This window comes from Spermophilus citellus (genome assembly GCF_964194105.1).
Source record: "Spermophilus citellus genome assembly, chromosome: 6".
NCBI lineage: Eukaryota > Metazoa > Chordata > Mammalia > Rodentia > Sciuridae > Spermophilus > Spermophilus citellus.
The window spans coordinates 135628280-135649057 of NC_138187.1; the positions used below are offsets into that span (position 1 = coordinate 135628280).

At 35.1% G+C, this 20778-nt stretch overlaps 1 protein-coding gene and 1 pseudogene across 2 annotated transcripts in view; both read left to right on the plus strand.

Moving 5' to 3' along the window:
* Window positions 1-514: 514 nt before the first annotated feature.
* LOC308651312 (peptidyl-prolyl cis-trans isomerase A-like) lies at window positions 515-826 on the plus strand (annotated as a pseudogene). The gene has a single exon. The product of its transcript is annotated as a peptidyl-prolyl cis-trans isomerase A-like (transcript).
* A 3042-nt stretch (window positions 827-3868) lies between these two features.
* KIF14 (kinesin family member 14) overlaps window positions 3869-20778 on the plus strand; it is a 65695-nt gene continuing 48785 nt past the window's right edge. Inside the window, exons 1-12 of the mRNA XM_081300338.1 lie at window positions 3869-3960; window positions 5406-6594; window positions 8833-9087; window positions 10494-10581; window positions 12776-12874; window positions 14303-14355; window positions 15408-15438; window positions 15829-15936; window positions 16952-17068; window positions 17540-17655; window positions 19068-19240; window positions 20602-20749. Coding sequence (XP_081156464.1) covers window positions 5516-6594; window positions 8833-9087; window positions 10494-10581; window positions 12776-12874; window positions 14303-14355; window positions 15408-15438; window positions 15829-15936; window positions 16952-17068; window positions 17540-17655; window positions 19068-19240; window positions 20602-20749 — 2267 coding nt within the window. The 5' untranslated portion in view covers window positions 3869-3960; window positions 5406-5515. The remainder of the gene's footprint in view (window positions 3961-5405; window positions 6595-8832; window positions 9088-10493; window positions 10582-12775; window positions 12875-14302; window positions 14356-15407; window positions 15439-15828; window positions 15937-16951; window positions 17069-17539; window positions 17656-19067; window positions 19241-20601; window positions 20750-20778) is intronic.

Sequence of the window (20778 nt, forward strand, 5' to 3'; positions counted from 1 at the left end):
TCATTCATATTTATGGTGTCCTTATATTCTATGCAATGTGCATGGAATAAATAATATGTATTACCTATTTTCATATACTTTACTATTTTAATCTAAATTATTTGAGTATTAACTGTATATCGTCACACATGTAACTACTTTAATTTATATACAGTAGTATGTAATGTTTTAAAAGTTGTTTCATATATCTTACCTAATTTTTCATATATCTATCTAATTAATTTTTCTATCAATCATTGATTTATTATCTCCTATTACAGGTAAAGAAGCCAGGTAAATGGCTTTGCAGAAATCCCTGTTGCCCCAAACTGCCTGCTGCCAGCCACCTTCAACCTCACATTCAACATCAATTCCACCCAGGTGTCCAACATCCTGTGCTGATGGCGAGCCCTTGGGCTGTGTCTCTTTCCAGCTCTTTGCAGACAAAATTCTGAAACAGCAGGAAACTTTTCACACTGGAGAGAAAGCATTGGGTTAAGAGGGTTCCTGCTTTCGCAGAATTATTCTTGAATTCATGTGCCAGGGAGAGTTCACATGCCATAATGGCACTGGCAGCAAATCCATCTATGGGAATAAATTTGACAATGAGAACTTCATCCTGCGGCATACAAGTGCTAGCTTCTTGTCCATGGCAAATACTCTATTCAACACAAAGGATTCCTAGTGTTTCATCTGCACTGCCAAGACTGAGTGATTGGATGGCAAGCATGTGGCCCTGGGGAGGGTGAAAGAGGGAAAGAACACCGTGGAAGCCACAGAGCCCTTTGGGTCAAGGAATGGTAAGACCAGCAAGAAGATCTCCATTGCCGAAGGTGAACAACTCTAGTAATGAGTGCACCCCGCCACCCCATCCTATCACTTTGTGCTCTTGCTCCAGTTCTTTATGTTCCAAATTCTCCTTATTCCCCTCTGAGTCTAGCTAGAATGTAGAGTTAGGCTTGTGATTATGAAATAACAGGTCTTTGAGTCTAATCTCCTAAAAGAACTATTATTTTAATGAGTCAAACTTGAAGACAGACTTGAAAATATAGGACCTTTTAAACAGCTGCTGTGTTGGCAGTAACACAGCACTCCAGCTGCCTAAATGGTAGAGAAAGGCTCTGACATTGCCTGCTGGCTTCATGTGTTGGAGAAGGCCTTGGCATCCCCCCCACCCCCACCCCCACCCCCTCTGAGTCAGGGGGGATCTGGTCACCAATTCAGAGGAACCAAGGCTTGAAAAGAATTGAGAAATGCCAGATTGTTTACTTTCTACAAACTTTGTATTAGCCAAATCTTCCTCTCCTAGACTCATTTTTCTTGTCCTTCAAAAAAAAAAAAAAAAAAAAAAAAAAAGAAACACACACAGTCTTTATTTTTTTTTAAATTTAATCAAATTGGAGCAAAACAGAGATTAGTACTGCTCCCTCTTAGAGACAATATTTCATTGTCCTCTCCTAGTTTTTAATAGAGCACAGTGAGCCCTTTACAAAAGGACTCACTATTTCATCATGTTGGTTATTTCTAGGGATTAAATAATAATCCTTATCCTTCATAAAATGTGTCACTATCATTATAACAGACAGCCCCAAAATGTAGAATCCTAGTTTCTCAGCACTAGCCTTGAATAGGGCTTTTCAATGCTTTGAAGAATTACATTAGGCTATGTAATTTAGAAACTAAAGTTTATTAAGCATTAATCCTGAATCAAATTTGATGTTGAACACTGCATACGTTATTTAATTTAATCCTTATTATGACTCTTCAGGATAGGTAACATTATCATCTGCAATTTCCAGTTGAGGAACCCGAGTCACTTAGAGGTTAAGTGACTTTTCTCTGCTAGTCAGCTTTGGACAGGATTTGCAGAGAAAAGTGCCATCTTAGTTTAATAACCAGGAGGTGAAAATCCCTCTTTTGTGTAACCTGGAGATAAATAACAGGTGGCTCTTGGTTTTGTGGGCTCTTAATCCTGTAGTTGAAATTAAATCAGGGGTTTCTAACAGAGAAAAAATAAGAAGAGGGGAGTTTGGCTATGTTCTGTGAAGTCTTGTGAATATTCCCTTCCAGTTACAGGGAGACAAGGGTGAGACAGACAAGGTCCCACTTTACCTTGAGCTCATAGTCTCATAGACAGATTAAGACTTAGTCTATAGCCCAGCATTGTCTGATTCTATTTAATTTATAATAACTGTATAACTTAAATGGACACAATAATTGCAACACTATTAATTTTCCCTCATTTTAAAACATTCAAAGTGGATTGGACCTAGTATGGATAGAGAATATTCCTGTGACTTTCCTGGTTTACTAAAATATTTTCTTAGAATAAACTTCTGTTATGCAGTTTCTATGTCAAAAGGTATGAATACCTTTGTGATTCTTCCAATACATTATACTACTTTTTAGAATGGTTTGTTATTCACTCAGCAAATATTTATTGAGCATCTAAAATATATATCAGGCCTATCCTAAACACTAGGAATGCACTCTGATTCTGTCTTCAAGAAACATTCCAACTTATATTAGTAGGTATGTTATTTTTTTTTATTTTGGTGCAAAATCATTAGCACCAAAATGAAAAAGAATTGTTTTATTCCTTTTTAAAAACTTGCTTTTAATATTTGAGTGTTTGCATTATATTTTTACATGTATTATTTTTGTATGCATGTGGACTATTTTGTGTAAAATTTTATCATCTATTTATTTTCTATAAAACTAAAAACATCTTTACACCTCTGTCACTTTCCTTTTCTTTTGGTGATGCTGCGGACTGAACCCAGGGCCTTGTGCATGCGAGGCAAGCACTCTACCAACTGAGTTATATCCCCAGCCCACCTCTGTAACATTTACTATATTTTTGGTTATCTTAAATTTTACTTCTATTATTTTAAGCTATATAAATTTAAAATTCTCATAAGAATTTAAAATTCTCATATTCAGTTGTCATATCCTCTTGATTATCAACTGAATGAACATTTTCCCAATAGATTTTGACAAATATATTCTATTTTCTGACAGTTTCCCTATAACTAAATTTTGTAGAGATTCTTTAGAGTGAGTTTTAGAATGACAACTTTATCATCCGACTTTTCTAGATAGTTGAAGCTGCTTCTGTTTTCCCTTCTATCCTGTTGAGTACATTTCCATCGTGTGCCCATTAAAAAAATACTGTTGCTTTAGAATATATGTTTGGCTAGAGTCTTTCCCATTAAGCTGGTTATTTTTTGCAATGTATTATTATTGGAACATTTTGAAACTGAATTAAATCTTATGACATCAGCTTTGGACTGTAGTCAGGCCACTTGCAAGTTGTCTGATCTTTAACAAGTTTGTAAACTCTAAACCTCAGTTACTCATCTGTAAAGTGAGGATAATATTAATCCTTATTTCAGACGATATTCAAGATTAAATAAATCATGTAAGACATCGAGTACATTTTCTACCTCAACGGCTTGCATAAGAAATACTAGAAAAGCATTAATTATTAAGATAAAACTAGGGGTATACAGTCATTTACAATGTGAAGTCTCTTCGATGTAAACAGGACAGACTACGCTTTGATTTATATTAAAGAACGACACGAGTGTCATTTGTCACGTTTTTCCTTTAAAACTCATTTTAGCTGGGCGCCGGTAGGAGCCTAGATCCCTGTCCAGCTTCTGCTGGGATTTACAGCGGCTCCAGCTGGGGTCCGGGTAGGCGTGACACCGTTGCCCGGGAGATGAGAGTGGGGTGGGTCCTTTTAGACTCAGAGGCCCGAACCCAGGCGCCGGCGCTTCCGGGGGGCGGGAGGAAGTGAAGGCGCGGCGCACGAAGCGACGTCCAGCAGCCAATCAGACGGCGCGGCGCCCATTCAAATTGCGGCCACCGCGGGAGCCGGCGCTGACGGAAGGGTGTTGTTTGGGGACCACTTGGATCGGGTCCCCGAGGTTGCGGGCATTGCAGAGGGGCGACGTACTTGTTGGGGAAGACGAACAGGTGCTTCCCCTCCTGACGGCCTCTGCCACGCGGGCCGGTGTGCTTAGGCCGGGGGCGGGGGGGGGGGGGCTGTTCTGTCATCAGAACTCTGGGTTGGCGGAAAGAGGGGTCCCGGAAGGAAGGGCTTGTCGCAGTGCCTCTGCCACGACCGGGAGCTGGACTTAGGGCTGCTCCGCCTGGCCCTCACCGGTAGAGGGTCCCCGAGTCGGTCGGCTCTAAGAGGTACATTGCCACAACTACTATACGAGAAACAACCTAAGAATCACCGGGATGTTTTGGTTTGGATTGTGACTTATTAAAATGTTCTTTCTAGTCCTCTTTAAAATGTGGTTGCGAAACTCCTCAAACAAAAATAGTATTGATTGGGTAAATAGCAAATGGTTTTTAGTTGCAGTGGGGTTTCCAGAATCTATTCTTGCCTTCTAATTTATTTCATAATAGTAAGAGTCTATATTTTGAAAAGTTTGAAAACTTGACGGAAGATGCTTATAACCTGGAGATGATGATGATGATGATGATGATGATGATGATGATTTTTTGGTAGCGATGACCTGTTGTTTTTTATGTAAAACATAAAAATACTCACTTAAAAGCGAACTTCTATTATTTTATTCCTTAATAGTAATCATCTGCGAATGGTTTCAGCCACGGTCATTTTACAAGTTAGAATCAGACATGCAAATTTAAAGACTTGTTTTTATATCCATCTAAGGAGTTTGATGCAGAGTTGACTAGAAGCCAGGTTGCTTAGCTGTAACTACTTTTTTCTTTATTTTAATGCATGATAGTGTTGGCATATATTTACATGCACACCTGTGTAGTTTGTTGTCTGATAAAGGGCAGGTGACCTGCATCTCATCTTGCATAGTTGTTTTTCAACATAAGCAATTATGTGTTAGTACTTATGTCTGGGTACTTATTTGGCAATTATCTGCCTTGTGATATCAGTCAATTTCCTCTTAGGCATTACTGTATTTAGCATATATCCAATAGGTATATATAAAGATGCTTTGCTCCAAACTGATTTATGTGCTAGGATTTCCTTTAGTACTTTGTCCCACTTTAAAAAAAATGCTGTGGGTACTTAAAAAAAAATCTATTCTGATGTGTCTCAAGACATTTGACCCATTTGACTTGATATAAGGGCTATCTGTGTATTCCTTCTATCCTGAGAAGGTGAGAATGAGGGTCTCGTCTTTGAAGTTTACAGTATCTGCCAGAGACCCTGGCATATAATGGAACACTCAGTAAAAATTTGTCAATAATGACTGAAAGCTCTTTGAGGACATATTTATCAGAAGTGACTTGAAAGCAATAGGTCAGCTGGAAGCTGTGATTTATTCTAATGTTTACCTCTGGGAATTTACTTTGAAAATTGCAGAATCCCTCTATTTTTAAAGCTTGTTTGTTGTTTATGCAACTTAAATCTTTTTTTTTTTTTTTAGCAGATATTTTTTTGAAAACGATACATAGAAAATGGCTGGAAGTCAAATGAGCATACAAAGAAGAGCTTAGATTCTTAATAATTTTCTTTTTAAAATAACTTGCTTCCAAAATGTCAGTACACACTGCTCATAATAAAAATAATAGTGAAGTCCTTGGAGTTCCTTCTTCCTCCAAGAGGTCATCACCGAATGCACTCACCGATAGTAGCCAACTTAAGCTGCATTTGAAATTGGATATGTCAGAATGTGAAAATGATGATCCATCGTTGAGATCTGCAGGTCAAATCAGAGACATAAATAGAACTTATGTTATTTCTGCCTGTAAAAATACAGGAGATATGCCTCTTACCCCTAATCCTGTGGGTAGATTGACACTTCAGAGAAGAGCCACAAGGAACAAAGAGTCATCTTTACTTGGCTGTGAGTTGGGAGACATAACTGAAAAAACAGAAAATCTTACATTACAGCGACGTGCTAAAGCAGATTCTGTGGAAAAAGGGAAAACAACACAGAATGTGGGAGATAAAACAGAAAAAAGATATGCTTCACTGGAAATTAGGACAAATGTGAAGATTATAAATAGTGACAAAAACTGTTTTGTTGCATCCTCTGCACATTTAGCTGAAGACCCAAAAGACATTGAAGCTATGGTTGATGGGAAACATAAAGAAACATTTTCTGTCCCTAGTGTGGCAAATGAAAATGTTACACTTAATCACTCAAGGAATAGAGCACCCAGTGGCTCCCAGGGTTCAACTGAAATTGTTAGATCAGGATACTTGGCAGTGAAAACTGTTCAGAACAAGTCTGATATCAAAGTGTCAGGAACAGGGAACTTATATCATAGAAATATGGGGAAGGATGCAGCAAAAGATTCAAATAAATTTGGAAACCTCGAAAAAAGAACCCCTGTGAAATGTATAACAGAACACAAATTGACACCAAAGCACAGCACACCTCAGTTTAAGAGCCCAGCTACATCAATACTGAAAAATAGGGTGCAGAACCTGCAAGTTAAGCCAAGTCCCAAAATATCTCTTTTTGGAAATAAAAGGGAAAGGTCACAAGAAAATACACTCCCTCCTGAAGAAGAAACTATAGTTCCGAACACCACTACAGAAATAGATGCTTTGAAAGTGGAGAATAGTCAAGTGACAGTCGCAGTACGTGTGAGGCCTTTCAGCAAAAGGTATGTTATGCATTCTAAATCTAAGGCCAAGCCAGCACCATGTAAAATGTCTTTAATTCCTCTCTGCTTTTAGAAAGTTTTGCATTTTCAAAATTGTTGGAAGATTTTTTTTTTGGGGGGGAGGGTATCAGGGATTGAATTTAGGGGTACTCAAACACTGAGCCACATCTCTGGCCCTATTTTGTATTTTATTTAGTGACAGGGTCTCACTGAATTACTTAGCACCTTGCTATTGCTGAGGCTGGCTTTGAACTTGGAATCTTCCAGTCTCTGCATCCCCAGCCACTGGGATTACAGCAGTATGCCACTGTGCTTGGCTTGGCAGAGTTTTTCTTTTCTTTCTTTTTTTTTTTTTTTTTTTTGTGGTGCCGTGGATTGAACCTAGGGCTTTGTGCATTTGAGGCAAGTATTCTATCAACTGAGCTATATACCCAGCCCCTCTTTTTTTTTTTTTTTTTAGTTGTAAATGGACACAGTACCTTTATTTTATTTATTTATTTATTTTTATGTGGTGCTGAGAATCAAACCCAGTGCCTCACATGTGCTATGCAAGCACTTTACCACTGAGTCACAACCCCAGTCCTTGACAGAGTTATTTAAGTTTTAGAGAAAACTTTTAGGTTTAGTTGTAGTGTGTTATTTTTTATGATTGACTATAAAAATTGTAATTGTATTCTGTATATGGAAGTTTCTCTAGATATATTGCGAAGTCTGAATGAATGACTTAATTTTGTAATGCAGTATGCTTTCAATTCCATGACTGAAACTTCCACCTTTCCCCTAAAAAGAGCGATAACAGGTCATTCATTTCCACCTTTCCCCTAAAAAGAGCGATAACAGGTCATTCATTTCCCAAAGAGGTCTTTCCAGAATGCTTTTTAGAGTGGTGATCAACAGCATCATCATCTGTGATTGATATATGTGGTGATAAATACAGTAATTTATTTTGATGGCAAAAAATTATTCTTCAAAGGTGACTGTGGGTGGATAGTCATAGATTAAAGATAGTGTTAAAAACAATGAATATCGGGCTGGGGTTGTGGCTCAGTGGTAGAGTGCTCGCCTAGCATGGGTGGGACCTGGGTTCGATCCTCAGGATAAAGGCATTGTGTTGTGTCCATCTACACCTAAAAAAAAAAATATATTAAACAAAAAAAAAAACAATGAATATGATAAAATGTGAACGTGGAATCTTTATTTTAAGATCTTTCAAGGAAGTACAGTAAAAACTTCAGGTTCAGTAGTTTTTAACTTGATGCTGTGTATCTAAGCAAGTTGGAAGTTGATGTGGTGACTGCTGCTTTGAGGAAGCAGCCTCCAGTTTGGACCTAAAATGTCATAGGTAAAGGCAGCTTATTTTATAAAGAACTTTATTGTGCTAACAGCCTTTTTAGTGAAAATGGGTTAGTGATAAAGGGAGAGAATAGGGTGAGTTGTTTTAAGAAAGTGAGGAAACCTAACAGAAATAGCCTTAAGAGCCATGAAAGGAAAAGAGACAACAGGAAGAATAGAACTAGTAGATGACCACACTAAAGAGAACCGAATAAGAGTCCAAGTGCCTGATTCTAGACTCAGACAAGCCCTAAAAGCAGAGGTGGGGCACTTGTCAAATTGATGAGGCAGATGGTTTTAGAATAAATTTGATTTAAATTAAAGCAGATTCTAGGGGAAATGGGTAGGAGACTATTGAAGGGGCTAACATCTAGGGCCAGACAAGGAGTGATACCGTTTTTTGTAGATCTAGAGAAGTGAAAGAATTGCATTTAGGTCTGAGATGGAAGAAGGATAGACATGAAGATTTGTGATTTAACAGAAAAAATCTAGCGGAAGGAGAGACCTTTGGATCAACAGTGACAACAACTAGTTGCCAAGAGACTTATGATTTAAACTTCTTGAAATGTATTTTATGCCAGCTTTATATATGTTTGTACCTCAAAACCTCTTTATAATAAAGATGTTTCCAGATTTCAACTAAAATATGTAGATAGGTTATAATGTAGAGTTCAAGAGAAAAAGAGGAAAGATGTTGTAAAAGCCAGTTAGGTTTTCTAGAAAAGAAATCTGAAACCCATTTGAACTGGGTTTCCTAGTTTTTTACATAAAACTAAAGAATTACCTTACCTTGGAGCAATGTTAAATTTAACTAGTTTTTAGTGTCTTGTTATATTTTGTGGGAATAGTACTCACAATAATTATAGTAACTTGTCTTTTTTCTTTTTCTTTTTTTTCTTTTTAAAGAGAGAAGATTGAAAAAGCATCCCAAGTGGTCTTCATGAATGGGGAAGAAATATCTGTGCAACATCTGGACATGAAACAAGTTTATACTTTTATTTATGATGTTTCATTCTGGTCTTTTGATGAATGTCATCCTCACTATGCCAACCAGAAGACAGTCTATGAGACACTGGCGGTACCACTCCTAGAAAGAGCCTTTGAAGGATACAATACCTGTCTCTTTGCTTACGGTCAGACTGGCTCTGGAAAATCATACACGTAAGTTGTATTGCACATGTATTTATTTAGAAATGTTTAAATTTTCTTTTGTGAGAAGTAACAATAGAATATAGTTTTTGCTGGGCACTGTGGTGCATGCCTGTAATCTCAACAACTTAGGAAGCTGAGGCAGGAGGATCACAAGTTTAAGGCCAGCCTGGGCAACTTATGAGACCTTGTCTCAAAAAAAAAAAAAAAAGCCAAAACAAACCCTAAAGGACTGGGGATGTAGCTCAGGAGTAAAAAGCCCTCGGGTTCAATCCCATTTCTAGAGAAAAATACCAGAAAATAGTTTTGAAACCACACAGATCTGGTCTCTGGTCTCATCCATTATTATGTACCAGTTTTTCAAACTTTGGTGAGTTACTTACTTCTGGGCTTTAGTATATGCAGGAGATGATTTACCTTTTAAATATTACTGGCTTTTTTACTACAATTTATATTTCTTGTATAAGCTGAAGCCCAGAGAGGTTATTTTATATTATGAGAATTAATAGTAGGGAATCTTAGTCTCTGTCTAGTGTTGGGCAGATCTTAGGAACTTATATCCATCCTGTATTAACCTGTATGAGCCATTGTCATTGGGCAAAAACATGGCTAGAAATTTTTGGACACTTTTATATATCGAGTAATAGATAGCTTTCCCTTTTATTTATGTCTTATACAAGTACCTGGTTTTATTTTTAAAAAATTCCAATGAAATATTTTTAAATCAATTAAAGATAAGACATAGCATGATAGAATAACCAAGGTTGACAACAATTAATTGTATATTTCAAAATAACTATTATAGAAGATTTTGAATGGAGAAATAATAAATGTCTGAAGAGATGAATGTCCCAGTTATCCTGATCTGACCATTACACATTATATACATGTGTTGAAACATACCACTGTACCACATAAATATGTGTAATTACTGTGTCAGTTAAAAAACATTAAAACAAAGGTAGGGTTAGGATTGTGGCTCAGTGGTACAGCGCTTGCCTAGCATGTGTGAGGCACTGGGTTTGATTCTCAGTACTGCATATAAACAAATAAAATAATACATGTCCTAGAAAGAAATATTCAGAATTTTAAGAGCAATTAGCATTGAGTTCTTACTAAATTCCAGGCACTGTACTTATACCTTTTGTATTCTCACAAACCTTTGAATTAGATACCCTGTTATTCCTATTTTACAGAAGAGGAATTTGAGGTTTTGTGAGGGTAAGTATTTTGTCCAAGGTCACATCTAATAATTAGTAAAATAAAGATTTAGATTAAGGTAAATTTGGCTTTGGAGCCCTGATTCTTAGATACTATGAACTTTAATTAGTTTGTTTGCAGCTTCCTTTCCCCAAAAAGAATTTTTAAAAATCCTCAAACTAATTAGTGTTATTTCTCCCTTATAATGTATTTTTCAGGATGATGGGATTTAGTGACGAACCAGGAATAATTCCAAGATTTTGTGAAGACCTTTTTGCTCAAGTAGCCAAAAAACAAACCCAAGAGGTATGTTCAAATTCAAATCAGTGTCACAGCCTCTAAGGAAATGCTTAATACACTCTTCCCTGGAACACAGGTGTAGAAAGGGTGGGATGGGATTCTAAATTCAGAAGCAATTCTTATAGGTAGACATTAATGGAGGTGTTTTCTCTTTTGTCTTCTCTTTCTTTGCTTATTTCCTTTTGTGTATGCATAGTGGCTCACAGTGTGATACTTATATCTCTTACATTTGTCTCTGTAGTCAAGCAGGTGCATACACTTAAATAAGGACAGCAGGCAGACTCTTGGACAATGTGAAGCTGAGAGTAGTGAAGTTGGAGTTGGAACCCACATCCAACTTTATAAGCCGTGCTTTTTCAGCTCTATCGTAGCTGAGCAGTTCCATGCTGGCTTCTCCTTTCACTTACTCATTCTTATGTTCAGCAAGTGTTTACTGAGAAGCTCCTGTTGCTAGGCGATCTCTTAGACTAGTTTTTCTCAAATGTGCTTGATCATGGGAATTATAAGGGATGTGGCAGGGTCAGTGGTATGTGTGCATGTCTGTGCATGCATGTGATGCACACGTGATCTTAAAAATCTTTTCTGAAGATTCTAGTTAGTCTAGAGTATAGCCTGGGAATTTGTAATTTATACTTTTATAAGGGAAATTGAGAAAGTATTGTGCTATATTTGGGGATATTGAGTTAGAAGACCTAGCCCCTGTAGTCAAGGGACTATAATAGGAAAACTGGGTCAGTAAACATCCAGGTATAATCAATTGAATGCTAGTGAATTTGAGTAAACACTATGATGACATTGTCTTACTCCTTTCTCTGTTGCTATAACAAAATACAAAAGATGGTAATTTGTAAAGAAAAAAAAATTTCTTACAGTACTGGAAACTGGGGAGTTCAATATCAAGCATCAGATGTGGACCTACCTGTTGCCTCATAACATGGCACAGGGTATCACCCGATGAGAGACAGGAGTGTGCTAATTCAGGTCTCTTCTTATAGAGCCATTAATTCTATTTTGCAAAGACCTACCCTAAGTCCTCAAGACCTCATCTAACCCTAATTATCTTCCAAAGGCCTCACCACCACCTCTAAATAACATAAAATTACAATGTATGGGTTTTTGGGGAACACATTCAAACCAGAGCAAGCAGGAATAGGAATTTGAGAACATGTAAGGTTGGGGGAGACAAGGGTTTTTTTTTGTTGTTGTTGTTTATTAGAAGATAGGGCAACTTAGTTTGTTTTTGAAGGACATGGCAGTTTAGCAATTATAAGGTTGAGAAAAAAGAGGGGAAGGACATTTCAATCAGAGGGAGTAGCTGTGCAGAGATTTGAAAGAAATCTATAAATTGTTTACTTTGTTTTAAGCATGGAATTTGAGGTGGAGGGTGATGAGAGGAAACTAGGGAGGCAGGCAGAACTTGGCTGAAGAAGTATTTAACAAACCAAGCTTCTGGAAATCTAGAAGGCTATGGAAGTTTTTTAAGCAGGGAAATAATATAAGCATATTTACTCTTTTTAAAGAAAGATAGCTCTGGCCGAAATGGGAGAATGGATTGAAGGGAAGTAGGATTGGATGGAGAAAGACCAACTGTGGGACTTGATCTGGATAAGACAAAACAAGGAGCTGAACTAGGTAGTGACAGTAGGGGATGACAAGGGAGCAAACACTAAGATCTTAGTAAGTAGGACTGATACGACTTTGTGCCTGATGGGTGAGGGGGGTGAGGGTGAGAGGAACCAGAGTGATACTGAGGGCATTTACTGAGAACACGAGAGGAAAAAAAATTAAATATTTGATGAGTTCTTTCTTCCTGTTGGATACATTGCACCTTCGTTACCTTCTTTTTCCTCTACCCCCAGAAATTAAATGGAGAATAAAAGAGGAATTAGGATAAATTGAAATTGTCTGAAGGCTTTAAGATGGAATGTGATTCGAGGCCAAGTTTAGATGGAATAGAAGAGTGAGGAAGCCATGGGCTTGTGGAGCAGAGGGTCTTCTGTTGACTGTTCAGATTTTGGAGGGAGAACAATTTGAAGGTAGTATAAATTAGGGAGAGATAAATGAAGTGAAGGCAGCGGTCTTTGGAATGATTTTGCAGAACTGGGAGGTTTAACATTTACATGGAATGACTGTACAACTGATTTGCAAAACATGCAAAGAATTTAAAAATAATTGATTGCTGTGTTTCTGTTTCTACTAGATCAGCTATCACCTTGAAATGAGCTTCTTTGAAGTATACAATGAAAAAATTCATGACCTTCTGGTTTGTAAAGGTGAAAATGGGCAGAGGAAGCAACCAGTAAGATTAAAATAATTTATTATTGTTATTTTAAAATTTCTGATTTTTACAAATGCATACAATTATGTGAATTATTTGGATAATATGGCTTAAAGTTTTACTAAAATGATTTTCTATGATAGTAAATGCCTGGGACTACAGTGTTACTATGTTGTTATTTAGAAAATAAGCTGAATATTATCACTGGTAGAAATTAAATTAGTTAAGATTTAGCCACTTTTTATGTTAATCAAGTTGTGTAAAAGTTAAAAGGTATTCTAACATTTAGTTGGTATGAGTAAAACACAAAATTTCTAATAGTCTGTAAATCCAAAAGCAATATAATTAGAAAGAAAAAATTTTTTTGTAGTCATAGATGGATGGCACGCCTTTATTTTGTTTGTTTATTTTTATGTGGCGTTAAGGATCCAACCAGTAAGGCAAGCACTCTGCCACTGAGCTACATATAGTCCCAGCTCCAAGTTTTTAAAAATTATATTTTTATAGTGGAATATGTATTTCATTGGGTTATTTAGCAAATTTATATTTTATAGATAATCTGTGAAATAATTATTTAAACTTTTTGAATCATTGCTATTAGAATTTTTAAAAATCTTTTTGTAGTTGTAGATGAACAGCAACTTGCCTCAGACATGCCAGGCAAGCGCTTTACCACTGACCTATAGCCCTGCCCTGTTATTAGAATTTCAAAGATTTTTAATTTTGCAGAGAAGCTTATAGCACAATAAATGATTTTTTTTTTTTTTTTTTTTTTGAGTACTAGGATTGAACCAAGGGGTGCTTTATCACTGAGCGGTATCCCTAGTCCTTTTAAATTTTTTTTTTTTTTTTTTTTTTTAGGCAGGGTCTTCTCAATTGCCTATGCTGGCCTCAAATGTGAAGTCCGCCTTCCACATCCTTCTGCCTCAACCTCCAGATTAGCTGGAATTATATGCATGTGGCACTGTTCCTGACTAGAAATAAAAATCTTGTTAGTTTCCTTGCTCAGGTTATATAGTTTACTATTGGCAACATTAAGAAACTTAAACAAAAATGCTGTTTTCTTCTATAACTTCCTTGCATTTTAAATTTTTTGGTCACAAAGTTTAAAATGTAAATATGAAAATGAAGAAAAATTTAAATGTCTGAAATTTAGTGTTTGTTTTAAAGGAAAGCATAAATAATTGTTATTATAGGATTTAAGAATAAAAAACTAGTAAGACATTTGATGTAGAGGATATAATTGCATATTGTATAACTATAATTAGTTTTGGTATTAAAGCAGTTTTAGTGCCTGACAGATTTGTTTTTTTGAGAATCTTTGTAGTTAGTTCTGGATAAAGAAAATCTCTACCTTGAAGTCAAAGTATTAAAAAAAAAGATTTATAATCATATTTTATGTGAAATATTTGTCATACTCTTAAAGATGCTAATATTTGCTTCTACTAGCTGAGAGTAAGGGAGCATCCTGTTTCCGGACCATATGTTGAAGCACTGTCAATGTAAGTGTTGGGCTCCAAAATTACTGGGAGGAGGAACAGATAGAGTGACTGTTGCTCTCCTGGATCCTTACTGTTGTTCTCACTAGCCTCCCCATCTCTGAACCTTGGATAATGGTTTAGCCTTCTACCCTTAATGTGGTCCAACTAAAATTTCCCTCTTTCCATATAGAGTGTTAGTTTTTTGATTTTTATATTTGTTTGTATCTTTCACAGCACCTATAAAGTGCCTGGCATAGAGTATTGATTAAATTGAGTGTGAAATAAATAGATTTCTCTCCCTTTACCCTCTTCTTTCCTTATTAAGATAAAATTAAGATAAAATCTTCCTCTCGGTCTCCTTTTTTATTTTTTGGGTACTAAGGTTTGAACCCTGGGTGCTTAAAAACTGAGCTACATCCCCAGTCCTTTTTTTGTATTTTATTTAGAGACAGGGTCTCACTAAGTTGCTTAGGGCCTTGATAAGTTGCTGAGGCTGACTTTGAACTTGCAATCCTCCTATCTCTGCTTCCTAGGTGGCTGGGATTTCTGGCATGTGCCATTATGCCTAGCTCAACCTGCTTTTTATACCATTACTTTAAATTGAAAAGGGAAGAAGGTGCTGATTTGTGTTTTATATATGCCAAGGGTCATTTACTTATCTTTCAACATTCCAAATGCTTTTCTTAAAATAAAGGAAAAGTGATTCAGTGTAAGTTCAGCTCTATATAATAAGTTTGAGATTGTTTTTGGACCTATATATTTCCATACAGACATATCCCTATGCATATACATATGTGTTAAAATATATAGTTTTGTGTCATGACTTAGACTTGAATATTATAATGATAAGATACTAAGGTACTTTGTTTAGAAAAATCATACTTTTTAGTAAAATTAAAAGATTATTTTATTTTCTGCCCTTTAATGATAGGGAAAATGAAAGATTCTGGGAGCAGTATAATGTTGTGAATTAGACTATTGTTGATCTTCAGAGAGTAATTCTGTAATTAAAAGACTATTTTTATGTGAACAATCAGTAAAATTTCTTTTGTTTTCTACTTCTTAAAAAATAGGAATGTTGTCAGTTCTTACTCTGATATCCAGGTAAGATTGATTATATTTTATGTTCTTTTTTTAGATAGAATAATTTTAAATATTTATGAAAATATTGCTTCTTTATTGCTATTTACATAAATACAAGGTTACTCTGATTTTGTTTGCTAAGTATTAATTTAAAAAGTTTATTATTTCCTGATTTGAGTTTCTGTACAGAAAAAAATAGGCAATGGGAATAAAATGATTAAAAGAGAAATACATTAATTGAATTTTATTAACAAATTATTAACGCATATATGTAATTTCATTTTATAAATTTTAAATGGGTGCTACAAAAGTATATAAGAAACAAATGTGCTTTCTTAACTTTGTTGTTCCTTAATTTTTTTCCCCAATAAATTATAATCTGACCATCTGAACTTCCTTCTTTCTTATTAGAGTTGGCTAGAATTAGGAAATAAACAAAGAGCAACCGCTGCCACTGGCATGAATGATAAAAGCTCCCGTTCTCATTCAGTTTTTACCCTGGTGATGACCCAGACCAAGGTATTTTTTTGTGTGTGTCATTGTTGATTATTTTCATAGGTGAGAGAATAAATATATTTCTTTTGTTATTTTTACTTTCTCCTGTAAATCAAAAGGTGAAAGTAAAGTCATATAGCTACATAAAGATAAGTAACTTTTAAGAATAAATATAATAACTTTGACTTTTGGTATATATAGTAGGATATTATTTCTCATTGTTTTTAAAACCAATAATTGTTTATTTCAATGATATGATCATATTAATATAATACTATGTTATCAGTAATATATGGTAATTATAGAGTATTTGTAAAAAATGTCAGAATAAAAGATTTTTTTAAATGCAGCCATTGATTCCACTACTCAAACCCTTGTAACATTTTTATTTATAATCTTTCAGTTATTTTACAATCACACAAACTAAATTCACAAAATCTCTAATAACTTTATGGCATTAAAATTTTTGCAGAGGCAAGTTTTAAAGAAATTTTTAAAAATATTTTTTCAGTTATAGATGGACACGCTGCCTTTATTTTATTTATTTATTTTTATGTGGTGCTAAAGATCAAACCCAGTGCTTCATGCGTGCCAGGCAAGTGCTCTACCACTGAGCCATAACTCCAGCCCTGACAATTTTTAAAAGCTGTATGAAAATATCCCATTGGTTATTGCAATTCCTTAGGTTTTTCTTTACTGTTAGGCATTTGTATTGATTTTAAATTGTTTTTATTATAATACATCTTTTTGTATTAAGTCTTTTTCTTTGTAGTTGTTTGCTTAATATAACTGAATAGTGATGGATTTTAATCCCTTTAAAGTCATTTTTCTTACTTTGGCATAATCCATCTACTGCTCAATATATTCTTTTCTGAAGACTTTTAAATTATTGCAGACTTAAAAATGGATGGTTAAAAAAAAAGGATAGCTTTTAACATAAATTAGTGATTTATAATCTTGAATAACTTTCCCTTTAAAAACTTCTACTGATAGCAAGTCATAGAAGAACTTAAATTATTTTAATATCATTTCACCATAGACAGAATTTGTGGAAGGGGAAGAACATGACCACAGAATAACGAGCCGCATAAACTTGATAGATCTGGCCGGCAGTGAGCGCTGCTCTGTAGCCCACACTAGTGGAGATCGACTGAAGGTGAATGATGATCTCATGTTTTGTGGTTTTTTGTTTGTTTTGTTTTGTTTTGTGATGATGTCTTGCTGTGTTGTCCATGCTGGCCTTAAACTCTTGAACTTGTGGTCCTTCTGCCTCAGCCTACTGAGTAGCTAGGACTACTCACACACACAACTGCCCACCTTGCTCTTCTCATTTTGATGAAATTTATTCCTGAGGGCATTATTTTTAGGAGAGTACAAATTGAATGTGCATAACCAAAAGTTCTCTTTACCTGTACTTTAAGGACTACCTTGTGATGGTTTAGAGATACATGCTTTTTGATTGTGATTACTTTACAAAGAAAATTAATAAATTTTAAGTCATACGAAAGTTGGAGTTTAAATATCAGAAACTATTTACTTAGTATTGAGCTCCAGGGGGAAAATATATTTTGTGAAATAAATTTGTTGCTGAGAAGTTAAAAAAAATTTTTTTTTACCTTATATACAGGAAGGTGTGAGCATTAACAAATCCTTGCTAACTTTGGGAAAGGTTATATCTGCACTCTCTGAACAAGCAAATGGAAAGAGGGTTTTTATTCCTTATCGTGAGTCTGTACTTACATGGCAAGTATCTTTTTAAAATTTTTAATGTATTTCTTTATATACATATTTTTTGGTATCAGGGATTGAATCCAAGGACACGTAACCATGAGCCACATCCCAGCCCTTTAAAAAAAAAAATTTTTTTTTTTTTTTTTTTAAATTTTGAGACAGGGTCTCACTAATAATTGCTTAGAGCCTTGCTAATTTGCTGAGGCTGGCTTTGAACTTGTGATCCTCCTGCCTCAGCCTTCCAAGCCACTGGGATTACAGACATGCGCCACTGCACCCAGCTGGCAAGTATCTTTTGAAGTACAAAGAATTACATGAAATACAGTGGGTACTGTGGGGAAGAGAATGATAGACTTGATTTCATACAACTTTGGGATAGAAAAGAAGTGGTCAGTAACAACTACTCTTATATTTAATTGTTATTAGTGCCTAACAATTATGATATTATCAAACATTGCTATGCATTTAAAGTGAAACTGAATAATTTTGTTTGCGTACTGTACAATGGCTAGCACATAGATACTTAGTAAGTGTTCATTAGTGAATATCCATTGAGGTGGCATCTGTATTCATTTAATATTCACTTTTGATAAACATTAATATAGATAGATGGTCCCCAACTTACAATGGTTAGACTCATGATATTTATCATGTGAAAGTGACATGTGTTCAGTAGAAGCTGGACTTGGAAATTTAAAGGGATAATCAATAATGTACTCATGATGCTGGGCTGTGTGGCATTAACAATGGGTTTATCAGGATGTAACCCCAGCTTAAGTCAAGGAGCATTTGTATACAATTATGATCAGGACTGTATCACTATTTAACAGCACTGTATCTTTATAATTGGTTAATTTTAACGTGGTTGCCACTTTGATACCTATAAGAGAAATTCTGATGTTTTTCATGCCTTTGGAAAATCAGAAATAGGGAAATTCATTCTGCCTTAATAAAAGATATATTTTAAGTCTTATGGTCTCTTTTTTCTATAAATTCTGCATACAATACAGTACTGAGGTTTTCTTTATCCATTCATTATTCTTAACATTTATTGAGCATCTGCCTCAAATGGTTGTGATAACATCAGAAATACAAAGATGACCAAGACATATGATCCCTTTCCTAAAGTAGTTCACAGTCTAGTATGGGCAAAGGTGCCTTACTAAAAATTTGATGGTTAAACATAGTTTAAAATCTCTGCACAGATTATTGATTTATGAAACAACATACAAAATGTCAGAGAAAAAAAGTATTTGAGATCTAAAATTATTTACAAATACCAAAAAATTTTAAGTGGTATTTGAGTAAAGAGTATAAATCTGTACTATATGCCATGCTAGTTTATTTTGTGCTTTCTAGATTATAACTGATAGTATGCTGTTGTAGAAGCAAAGTCTAATTGCATTTTTTTTTTTTCCTTGAAGGCTATTAAAAGAAAGTCTAGGTGGAAATTCAAAAACTGCAATGATTGCTACGATCAGTCCTGCTGCCAGTAACATAGAAGAAACGTTAAGCACACTTCGATATGCTAACCAAGCCCGGATGATAGTCAACATTGCCAAAGTAAATGAAGATATGAATGCTAAGTTAATTAGAGGTGAATAAATTTTTCAAAATTTAAAAATTAGTTTGCCATAGAGTAACATTAATTTGTCTCAAAATATGCAATTTAAAGAAAAATATTTTTCCTTATATACTTTATAATAGATTCTAGCCATCAGAATCTATGATGAAGAAAGATAGGTAGAAGGACACTGAGAAAGAGAATGAATGATAAGGAGGAACACAGTCAGAAAATGCCATAGGAAATAGAGTGTGGGTAAAGGATAATAGCAACAATAAAAAAGTAATTTTATAGACTGAGTCATAGCTGTGTGCACAAAATAACAATGTAGCTATTTATTATTTTTCTCTTATAACCTTTTCTTCATTATCATTCCATTCATTAGTTCTGCTTAGTTCATTCCTCCAAACTCTACTTGAGCTTGAATTTCTAGCATAGGCCTAATCTCATGTACACTAAAGATTGCTCTCTACTTATCTGTTGGTAATCATCCACTTATGATAGACTTGAACACCTGCAAGGAATCTTGATTTGTACTTTGCATTGTACTTAATTTTCATTTGATTCATACTTAATTTTAACTTAAGTAGAGCTGCCATCATTTTGTATGCCTTTGTCCCCTGGCACTTTTTAGCAGCAAGAAGGTAATATGTTTCAGAGGTGTTAACCAGAGCAGAATCAGTTTTCTCTTAGTTCATCCTTTTTTATATCCCTTCTGTTTTATAAATGGAACTGTTTTCATTAAAAATAAGTATTCTGGAGTTGGGAATATAGCTCAGTTGGTAGAGTGCTTGCCTTGTATGCACAAGGCCCTGGGTTCAATTCCTAGCACCACGAAAAAAAAGTATTCTGAATTCCAGCTTGAAAAATAATGTGTTTGATGTCAAAATTCTCTTATGAGTAGGGTTTGCTTAGGACAGTCTCAGTTTATATCCTGTTGTAATTGATAGTGCTGTTTTTCCCTCTCCAAGGGTGCACTGTTTTAGGTTAAGGATAGGTAGAACTTTTTTTTTTTTTTTTTTGGTACCAAGGATTGAACCCAGGGGTGCTTAACCACTGAACCACATCCCCAGCTCTTTTTATATTTTACTTAGAGACAGGGTCTCACTGAGTTGCTAAGTACCTTGGTAATCTCCTGACGCTGGCTTTGAACTTATGATCTTCCTGCCTAAGCCTCCCAAATTGTTGGGATTACAAGTGTATGCCACCATGCCCGGCAAGGATAAGTAGAAATTTATAGATCATATAAGTAAAGTTAAGCTGATTTGTCCAAATATTCTATTTCATTTAGTAATATTTAAAATTTCAAATAAAATAGAAGATTATGCCTAATGTGGAAATTTTTATATTTTATATGTAAAATGCTGTTAATCATACATTTTACAAATCTTTAGAATTGAAAGCAGAAATTGAAAAGCTAAAAGCTGCTCAGAGAAACAGTCGGAACATTGATCCTGAACGATACAGGCTCTGTCGGCAAGAAATAACATCCTTAAGAATGAAACTGCATCAACAGGAGAGAGACATGGCAGAAATGCAAAGGTGAAATAGTAAATGTGTTGCTGCAAGAT